Source organism: Scardinius erythrophthalmus, assembly GCF_964197995.2.
Source record: "Scardinius erythrophthalmus genome assembly, chromosome: 20".
In the NCBI taxonomy this organism is placed as follows: Eukaryota; Metazoa; Chordata; class Actinopteri; order Cypriniformes; family Leuciscidae; genus Scardinius; species Scardinius erythrophthalmus.
In genome coordinates, this window is record NC_138240.1 from 1,943,571 (window position 1) to 1,954,343 (window position 10,773).

General features: G+C 39.5%; 2 protein-coding genes across 3 annotated transcripts in view; one reads left to right on the forward strand and one right to left on the reverse strand.

Annotated features, from left to right (window-relative positions):
- The window catches only part of pi4kab (phosphatidylinositol 4-kinase, catalytic, alpha b), a 59,979-nt gene that overhangs the window by 24,741 nt on the left and 24,465 nt on the right, over positions 1-10,773 (reverse strand). For both annotated transcript variants that reach the window (XR_014028951.1, XM_081349127.1), the window contains exons 20-24: positions 3,777-3,885; positions 3,512-3,648; positions 1,937-2,070; positions 666-748; positions 67-137 (exon numbers count right to left, since the gene is read on the reverse strand). Coding sequence is in view for 1 of the 2 variants with exons in the window: in XM_081349127.1 (XP_081205253.1) it covers positions 67-137; positions 666-748; positions 1,937-2,070; positions 3,512-3,648; positions 3,777-3,885 (534 nt within the window). In the remaining variant the exon portion in view is untranslated. The remainder of the gene's footprint in view (positions 1-66; positions 138-665; positions 749-1,936; positions 2,071-3,511; positions 3,649-3,776; positions 3,886-10,773) is intronic.
- serpind1 (serpin peptidase inhibitor, clade D (heparin cofactor), member 1) lies at positions 4,670-10,540 on the forward strand. Its single transcript, XM_081349128.1, has 5 exons — positions 4,670-4,735; positions 5,000-5,898; positions 7,181-7,454; positions 8,510-8,654; positions 8,887-10,540. Exons 2-5 carry the CDS (start codon positions 5,001-5,003, stop codon positions 9,076-9,078), a joined length of 1,509 nt encoding a protein of 502 aa, XP_081205254.1. The 5' UTR covers positions 4,670-4,735; position 5,000; the 3' UTR covers positions 9,079-10,540.

Genomic DNA, 10,773 nt, shown 5'->3' on the forward strand with positions numbered 1-10,773 from the left:
GCAAATCCGTTATCAATAATGAGCGATCAATACTGCACTCAGAGATCCTTCACACACTCGACTCACTTTCTCAGCCATCATCTGCAGGAAAACATCGAAGACTTTATCGCCCACACAGATCACACACTGCATCATGCCTGATGGAGACAGAGGCAGAGCAAGTCAGAACCAGGGCTGTGTGATGCATTCAATATTCACTATATATTTGAAATGATTTTGCTGTTTACATAATAATAAGCAACAATTGGTTTCCTAAAGATCAAGTGATTAAACTTAAATTTTCTGAAAGAGATTCAATAACAGTGTTAGAGTTTCCACTTCAGTTGATTTCCACAAATCAGTTCAATTTCAATAAATTGAGTCAAAACTCTTGATTCGATGATATAATGAATAAAAGTTCTAATACGTAAAATTAATTAAAATATAATAACAAAAGTAAACATTACTGTAATTAGCACCTGTTCAACATATATATATATATATACACACACACACACACACACAATTATTAAGAGTGTCATTTCTCATATCGAAATGTTCTGGTAAAAAATAATGTAGGTAAATATTGGTGTATCATATATATTTATCATATTAGTGCATAAAAATGTCTTGTGGTAAAACATTTTGAATTTTTTTACTCAACCATATGAAATTCTGCTTCTGACCTGATTTGTCTTTCTGGATGGCTTTGTCCTCGAAGTATCTGAACATCACCTGGAAGCGGTCGGCGTCGTTCGAGTGCAACATCCTGAGGAGGTCGGAGAGAGAGAGGATAAAACACAGAACAAAGAGAGATAGGTCAATCACACACACACACACACACACACACACACACACACACACACACACACACTACCCACCTTCGAGTCCACTGTATTTTAGATTATGGGAGGCACTTCTGGTTTGTTTATCATAAAGGTAATTTAATCATAAAATTACTATTGTTTTGCATCAATAAGGGCAGTTACTAATAATATTACAGGTTTGTTTACTGGAAATTTGACATCACATAACTTGAATTAAAATTAACTTTTATTAACAACAGTAACGTGCAAAAACAATGTAAATATTCTACTCGTATTAAATGTACCATTGTTCTTCTACAGTATCATACTGAACCGACGGCTTCAGTGATTATAAACGGAGCACTCTTTACTTGCTTTCTGCGTAATTCAATCACAATTTAAAGAAAAGGTTTTGTTTTTCATGAGACTTTGTGACTTCCTACTTTTTTCCATATATTAGGGAGTGGAAATGGCTAATAAGTCAATCAGTGCTCCTGTGCCGCCATCTACTGGTTAAAGTGGTGATTTCATGTCTTTTTTTCTAATTAAAGTGTTTGTTTGCTATGAAAGTGTTTAGTTTAAAGATGTAGGAAAACTAACATTAAAATTTGATAATATTTCGAGGTTTAAAGTGTTGGAAAAAGTGTGAAGCCCTTGAAAAGTGACTGAATTTCACTCAAAAGGTTGCACAAACCCTGAAATGATTAATGTAAAATTGGACTATTTCTGCCAGAACACTATAGTTACAGTTAGCGTTACTACAATAAATCCATGGTGAATGTTGGTGATTTGTGAACTGAAAAGCCTTCTATAACTTGTTCACTCATGGCACAGTGTCTCTCCTGGTGTCCACGTCAGCGCTGTTTGATCCAATATGGTTTGTAGAATTGAAATGCTTCACACTAGATCTTGCAGCGATATTATTAATACTGAGGCGCATTCAAAAGCTTTCTCATGGGATCTTCCAGCGCTGTGTAGTAACGGTGTAAAATAAAATGCTTATTGCTTCACCTTTCGCTGATTTTTTACAGTTTAACTGAAATTACTCCCATTGCTCGTGCAAATGAGGCGAGGAAAGTGGCGGATAATAAGAGGAGCTGTTCTAAAGAAAGTCAGAAAGACTGAAAACAGAAAGTTCAAGCGTCTCTAACCTCATATACTCCAGCCGGTAGACAGACAGCAGGTAAGTGCACATGGCGAAGTCGAGTTTATTGATGAGGGCGGCGGCTTCAGGAGACGGATCCAACAAATTAATGATGGTGCTGCGCAGTTCACTCAACTCCGCCTTCAAAACAGGAGAATTTTGAATAAACAAGGGCTTTCCAGAATGGGAAACTAGTATATACTGTACACTACTACTGTAAAATAGCATGCAGTATGCAAGTGTCAAACAGTAGTGCGCTACATAACTTCAACACGTTGCATTTTCAGTGAATGGCACCTAGTTAACTCAGAAATAAAAAGGGTTCATTTGCATATTTTTATTTGTTTTTTTTTTAAACTTAGGGGAGTTATATTAAATAAGTAAATAACAAATATATTTTTCATTTATCAGCAAGTGAAAATCATCAGTCTGGTCACTTGCATTTACATTTATTCATTTAGAGACACTTTAATCCAAAAGCTACTTAGAAACAAAACAGTTAGTCAAAAAGTCAACAATATTCATAATATAAAATGCCAGATAACTTAGTAAAGTAACTCTCCTCAACAAGACAAATGATTTGAGGAATAATTAACGTCTGAAGCACAGACGATGCAGAACGACACACGTGCTTAACTTTTCACTTATTGTTAGAGTTAATTTAGATACTTAAAGCTGCAGTCCGTAACTTTTTTGGGTTAAAAATGATCCAAGATAAATTTTTGAGCAAGTTCATAACCAGCCAGTGTTCAGACCTCTCTGCTTGCCGTAGCTCGATTCAAAACGGTGAGCTTGTGATAATGTTTTTAACTCCAGTGGTACTGGTGGATTTCCACGGTAAATTCGAGCATGTCTTTGCGTCATTACGTCACATCTGTCCACATAAAGAAGAGTCTCGGCTAGTCGGCGATGAGTGTGAGGATGCTGGAGATTTATAGCCTTTTCTCACAGCACTTGATATAATTAAACTTAGCAATTTGATGGCGGATCCAGAAAGGTTCAAACGACAATCACCAGCTGGAGATTCACCCGCTGTAAAGCGCAAAAGACTTCGGAGTGGCTACAGAAAAAAAGAGACTGCAACCGGCCCATGTGAAAACAAGGATAATATCGGAAAGGCATTAAATAGTCACGCAATGCTGATGTTGTTAACATGAACAATTTGAAAACAAAGTATAATTTGCACGGTTTGACATGATATGATATGTGAACGTTAGATTTAATCAGCGCGATTTACTGCAATGCTTTTTCCACCTTAGTTGGTCAGAACAAAAGTGGACGTTACTTGTTCAGAACATTTCCCAGTGAAAACTCTTATGTTGGTCATACTTCAAAAAAGTAGAATCTGTGATTGTGAATGCCAGGATCCACACCGGCGCGACTGACAGCCGCACATTCTCCTCAAAACATCTGATTCATCAGCGCTGTGCCGAGCCGAGGCACAACCCACGTAAAGTTGATAATTCCGCGAATCACTGCAATTGCAGATTTCGAACAGAGATGGCGACAAAGAAGAAAAACTACGGACTGCAGCTTTAACACAGATGTAAAACAGCACTGAGACAGTGAGAGCGTTTGATACCGGAGTAACCGTGTCGTTCTTCAGAGCCGAGTTGTACTGGAGTTCTGAACGCAGCGGTTCTCCACTGGGGAACGTCAGCAGTGGCGATTTAGTGGCGATTTCACACACTCCCTCGTACCATTCCTCAGGCCACAGACCTAAAACACAGGCAAACACACACTTCTGTAGAAATACCGTGAGAGAAATCCTGCTAGAGAACGTGCTCAGATTGTGTACGTGGTGAATTCATGTTTAAACGCTGTCAGTGATGAATTTATTTCCTTACCAGATCCTTCCACCGCAAAACCCATGACCACAGAGTAGAGCCAGAAATCCCTGAAGAGCTTCTGCAGGCGCGGCTTGGCCTCCTTAATGGCAGGCAATCGGCGGGTCAGCTGCGACACATTAAACAGAAAATTAAATACTTTAAATACAAAAACATTATCAAAATATTAGTTGAAAAGGTAGTTCTTTAGAAAGATTATATTCTACAAAAAAGCACTGTGTGCCATCACTGTCCTTTAAAAAAAAAAAAAGGTAATATTATTATTCTTAAATAATAAAAACAAATAAAGTAATAATTATACAAATAAATAAATAATATTTTTTTTAAATCAAGTAAAAAATACATTGTTACAGTGATCAATACAGTATCAGTAACATTGCACATGATCTGTTTGTCAAAAAATGATAAAAAAGGAGTCCATATCATTAAAAACATTTACTTTTCTCTATTCATATACATGTTAGTTTTTCCAAAGCAAGATTAAATTACATTTATTTGATCCATTAGGAGATTATCCCATGTTAAACAAAATCTCTAAACTTACATGTACAACTAAATTTACAGTAAATATGCAATAAGCACAATTTCACTTCCAAGGAGAAACTCTCTTCAGTCAGTTCGCAAATCACATCAAAAACCTTTTCTTACAACGAAACATTGTTTCCTCATTACATTTAATACAGCTGTCAGGGATATCAGTTGTCATTTAACTGGGGTAATAAAAGTCCTAAGAGGACATTTACAGCATATCTGTAGTAATTTGCACCTAGAATTAATGGATTGCGTGCATTTCAAGGGTTAAATAGAGTCAGATGTGAGGAATGTTTGAACTCGCTACTGTTTGATCAGTGAAGAGCCACTTCAAAGTCCAGCTGGGGATCGAATCCACAAACGGACATCCACACACACACACACACACACACACACACACACAGAGAGATTCCAGAGGGAAAGAGCAGGTAAGAAGCTCAAACTAGCATTAAAGACTATAAGATTTAATAAGACACTGGTGTGATATTTCAGAGATCAAGCTAAGAAAGTAACCAAAAGCTTTAAGAATAATTGGAAATCACTATTGGGTGTCCCCATTAGTGTCTATGGGGGTTACGGCCCTGGATTTTGCAACATGCGTATGAGCATTGAGTGTTAGATTTCCGAGTGTAATATCTGCAAGTGAAGCTGTCAATCGTTCAATATTCCCATATGCTTGTTTTTTTTCATAGGATGTGGATATTTCAGGTTATAGTCGTAGCCTCTCTCTTGAGTAGCCCCGCTCTGGCTGGGGTCAAAGACCTCAGTTCACACTTTGAGAAGGAAAAGTTGGTGGATGCCCGTGGACTTTCTCCAGACATTGAGTCCATCCCGTTGGACTTCCATCGGGAAAACACGGTCACGAACGACCTCCCTCTGGAGGGACTGGAAGATGAAGACTACTTGGACTTCGATAAGATCCTGGCGGAAGGTGAGGATGACTACAGCGAAGGCGATCACATAGATGAGATCTCCACGCCTGCTCCTGATCTTGACCTCTTCTTGGAGCCAAGTGACCCCAAAATACGGAGAGCGCGCCTGTTGCGGCTCTTCCACGGGCAAACGCGCCTCCAGCGAATCAATGTCGTCAACGGTCGCTTCGGGTGTCGGCTTTATCGGAAACTGCGCAATCGACTTAACCAGACGGACAACATTCTTCTTGCTCCTGTCGGGATCTCCATCGCGATGGGAATGATGTCTCTGGGAGCCGGACCAACCACTCAGGAACAACTCTACCAAGCTCTCGGATTTGCCGAATTCGTCAACGCCAGCTCACATTACGATAACTCGACCGTGCATAAGCTCTTCCGCAAACTCACACACAGGCTCTTCAGACGAAACTTCGGCTACACTTTGCGCTCCGTTAATGACCTGTATGTGAAACGCAACGTCCAAGTACAGGAGGCTTTCCGTGCCGACGCGAAGACGTACTACTTCGCCGAGCCGCAGTCTGTGGATTTTGCCGACCCGGCGTTCCTTGTGAAGGCCAACCAACGCATTCAGAAAATCACCAAAGGTCTGATAAAGGAACCGCTGAAGAGCGTCGACCCCAACATGGCAGTGATGCTCCTGAACTACCTCTACTTCAAAGGTGAACCAATTCAAGCCCAATCTGGTGGTCAAAACCTAAAGTCTGAATCTCTTTAGTAAAACTAATGGTTTACCCCATTCATTTGTATAGTCGGCAATCAATCCTAAAGCAAATAATCATGTAGTATGTGAAATGTTTTGTGTACTTCCATTGAATGCAACATTTAATTTAGCCCGACTGAATTGACCAGCATCTTCACTAGGTTAATCAGCAAGACTTCCTCGTTGCTACTAGGCTGGTCAAACAAGCATTGTCTTTCTTGTGAATCTGGTTAACCAGCCTCAGTTTCGCATCGGAGGAACCTTTTCATAGTTTCTTGAACTAATGGCGGAAGTACCCAGTTTTTGGTGTGTTCGCACTGCAGGACTTGGGAACAAATTTAATTCTAGGATCACATTTTGGGGAACAAATGCTACCTCAGAATAGGGTTTAACCCAGCACAATAGAAAGTTTTTAAAAAGCAGTGTAAACACACAGTTTACTTCATGATAAAACTCCATGATGGACATAAACAAGACATATACAGATAGCTAATGTTAACAGTTCTTTTCTCAGCCTCAATGATATGTAGCACCACAAGAAGATTTCGTCCTCCTTTTTGCTCTTTCCATCGCATTACTTATACGTCTACATTCCAACACGAATCCCACGACACACAACAAAAACACAGCTCCGATCACGACGTCCTCCATTCTCCAGTTGTTGACGTCAATGAATGAAACACTGTCGGCCAGCTTACGTCACTTCAGAGTTCCTACAGCAAGTGCGAATGCAACCAGGAATATTTCCCTAGGGGAACATTCAGTTCTCGGAGAACCACCCTGGTGACTAGTTCCTATAACTAGCCGGTGCGCAAGCCCCTATTGGCTACAAGAAGTTTTGCTGGCGAACCTCATAGCTATGCTAACTAGACTTGCACCAAACAACCATAAACCAGGACAATTGTTTTGTCTTTTCAACAGGGAAACTTGTAGGTCAAAGAAGCCAATCCTGCTCACAGAGGGCTACCTTCCTAAACTTCATTACCAACACATTACCTAAAGACCTTGATTAGCTGGTTCAGGTGTGTTAAATTAGAGCTGGAGCAGAACTCTGCTGGAAGGTGGCCGCCCATGAGCACGATTGGACACCCCTACTTTAAACAGACTAGAAGTCAAAAGTCAAGTCAAAAATAGTAAAATATAGAAAAATAGGAAAATAGTCAAAGAAGTCAAAAATAATATTACATGCAGCTCACAAATAACACCGCAATGTCATGTTTTCACTGTCCCAACAAACACAGGTACGTGGGAGCAGAAGTTCCCGAAGGAACTGACACACTACCGGCAATTCCGTGTCAGTGAGAAAAAGCAGGTGCGTGTTCCCATGATGCAGAACAAAGGGAGTTACCTGGCGGCGGCCGACCACGAGCTCAACTGCGACATACTTCAGCTTCCCTACACCGGGAACATCAGCATGCTCATCGCCGTGCCTCAGAAACTCTCGGGAATGAGATCCCTGGAGCAGGAGATCTCCCCAACCCTGATCAACAAGTGGCTTAACAACATGACCAACCGGTAAAGCACACTAGTCTGACCAAGTCTGCGAGGCACTTTAATGTCAATGACTCAATCACTTGAAGTGCTGGACAAAGTAGGATCAGAACTATTGTTGGTCCTGGAATAACACTCAGATTCTAGGGTTAAGTTTAGGTTTAGTTCTAAACCAATCATTCTTAACCAATCATTTTCCTTTAATTTCAATAATGTTCAGTAATATCTTCACTGACACTACAGAATGAGAACAAATCTTGAACTGAATTGAGCTGGATGATGAAACCACTGCTTTATAGCTGAACTATTGAAGTTATTGAACTGAACGGAGTTGAATAACGACTGTCTTCTCTAGAGCTGCTTATAGATGAATTGATCTCCTTTCATAATTGATTAACTTTACACAGTTATTGAACAGAACTGAATCAACATTGAACTGACTGAAAAATGACACTATAGTCTATTTTAGAGCTGCTATAGAGCAGAATTGATCCTTATTGTCACGTTTATCACTGTAAAGCTGCTTTGAAACAATCTCTATTGTATAAAGCGCTGTACATTATGTTCAGACTATTAATGACTAGATGTTCAGACAGAGTTTGATTATGATGATTTGAAAAAAATGTCAATCCAGAAACACGTCCTAATTGGCTAAATCACTCTTCAATTGTATTTGGCAACACTTTATTTCGATAGTCCACTTTAGACATTCTACTAAGTATAAGTAACTGGAGCTACATTTCAACTAACTATCATTAGATTATTAGTAGACTGTCTGCTTAATATCTGCTAACTCTTTATTGTGTTGGTCCCCCAACAGATATTCCACAGACTATAAGTAACTTGGCAACTACAAGTACTCTTTTACTCCTAACCCGAACCCTAACCATAACCTAACGGTCTACTGACAGTCTACTACAGCGTACTAATACTCTAATGAGAGTTAGCTGACATGTAGTTGAAAAGTTACTTATAGTTAGTTAAATGTCTGAAGTGGACTATCAAAATAAAGTGTAACCAATCATTCTTCAGTTATATTCTAACAATCAAACTTCTCTTGTTGTGCTCGTCTCGGCCAGGACTCGAGAGGTGGTTTTCCCTCGGTTTAAGCTGGAGCAGAACTATGACTTGATTGAGCACCTGAAGGAAATGAACCTGACGGACCTGTTCACTGACAAGGGCGACTTTTCCCCCATGACCTCCGAGAAGGTCATCATCAACTGGGTAATTGAATGACTGACACGTGCAAAACGAATGCAACTCATAGCTTGTTTCGCATATCTTAGTGCACATAAGCCTGACTCTGAATTAAATATGCATCACAATATGTAAGAAACAGGCCTTTTCACTGTTATGTTGAGAGCACTTTAGTTCGCCTATGCCTAATCTCTTACAAACACATACTCTTTGACCTTTCATTGCACCCTTCATTCCTGTAATCTCTCCTCTCTCTCAGTTTAAGCATCAGGGCACCATTACAGTGAATGAAGAAGGCACAGAGGCCGCAGCATTGACACACGTCGGATTCATGCCTTTATCAACACAGACGCGTTTTGTGGTGGACCGGCCCTTCCTCTTCCTCATCTACGAGCATCGCACCGGCTGCGTCGTGTTCATGGGACGTGTGGTAGACCCTTCACAGAGTTAATCAGACACACTGACACAATACAGCCATGCAACGGCCGATGCATCACTGTATCGCAATGAAACTAAAAAGTTAGTCCAAAAAGTAATATAATATAATAGTAGCCAGATATAAAGCAGATAGGAATGATGGTTGTGTTTGTTTGTCAAGTAAATTGAGTTTTGTAAAGTAATGCAGTCGTGGTCAGAGTTATTGGCACCCCTTGTAAATATGACCAAAGATGGCTGTGAAAATAAATCTCCATTGTTTATCCTTTTGATCTTTCATTCAAAAAATTCGCAAAAAATATAACCATTTATTGAAGTAAAAGAATTGAAAGTGAAAAAAAACCCATCACATTAAGAAACAAATGTTTTTCTCTAATGCACATTGGCCACAATTATTGGCATCCCTAGGCATTCTTATGATTACAATATTTCTGAAGTATATTCCCATTCATTTTTGCACACCATGTTGACTAGGAACATGAAATTATCCAGCCATGACTTCCTGTTCCACAAGAGTATAAATATGAGAACACAAAAGGCCAAATTCCCTTCATCACAATGACTAAAATCAAAGAATATAAATCTGATGTGCAGCAAAAGATTGTTGAGCTTCACAAAATAGAAAGTGGCGGTAAGAAAATAGCTAAAGCGTTGAAAATTTTCATTTCCAACATCAGCAAAATAATTAAGAAGTTCCAATCAACATGAAATGTTACGAATCTGCCTGGAAAAGGCATTTATATCGTCCTAATGCACAGCGAGGAGAAAAGTTTGTGTCCAAAGACTCTCAAATGATCACAGATGGAGAATTTCAGAAATTAGTTAAGTCTTGGGGTCAGAAAGAGCTTTCCGGAGCACACAGGGATATAAAGTACCCCGATGCCCACTGGATACCACTGGATCTTTAATGTTGTGGGCCTATTTTTTTGCTGGAGGTCCTGGACTACATGTTATTATGGATTCTAGCAAATACCAACAGATATAAAATCAAAACCTGACGACCTCTGCTAGAAATCTTATAATGGGCCGTGGTTGGTTCTTCCATCAGGACAATGATCCAAAACAAACATTAAAACAACACACAAAGGGTCACTGGGCACAAAATGACGGCTCTGTCATGACGGTCCCTGTTCCCTGACCTGAACCCTGTGGAAAAAAAAAAAGAGGAAAGATGTCTGATCTCCAAACTCAGGCATTATAGAAGACAACTCAGAGCTGGCCAAAGGAAGCTGAAAAAACAATATTGAATAAAATAAAATAAATAGAAAGGTGCCATTAATTGTAAACATTTATTTCATAATGAGATTTTCCCCCCATTTTCAATTGTTTAACAATGCAATTTATTTTCACATGCTTCTTTGTTCATATTTATCAAGGGTGCCAATAATTCTGACCAAGACTGTAAGTTAATAAATGATAAACGTCTGTGTATTTTTGAGGCAGAACATGTTGTTGAAAATAAAATGCATCAGAGGACTAGTTTATTGAAGTAATCAGTTCAAAGGGTGCATAAAAACAACGCGCGAGTACATCAACAACACTGCAGAACATTTTGCAAGCCAAGTAAATATTTGTCAGGAAAGTTAAAGTCCAACCACAGACGCTCAAGACCTAATTACGGTTTTTGGACATGAAGCATCCAACAAGACCAGAGAGAGATCTTGCTTCTTTCAAACACAACGCAGGATCTCATGACAAGCAGAGCAAGATC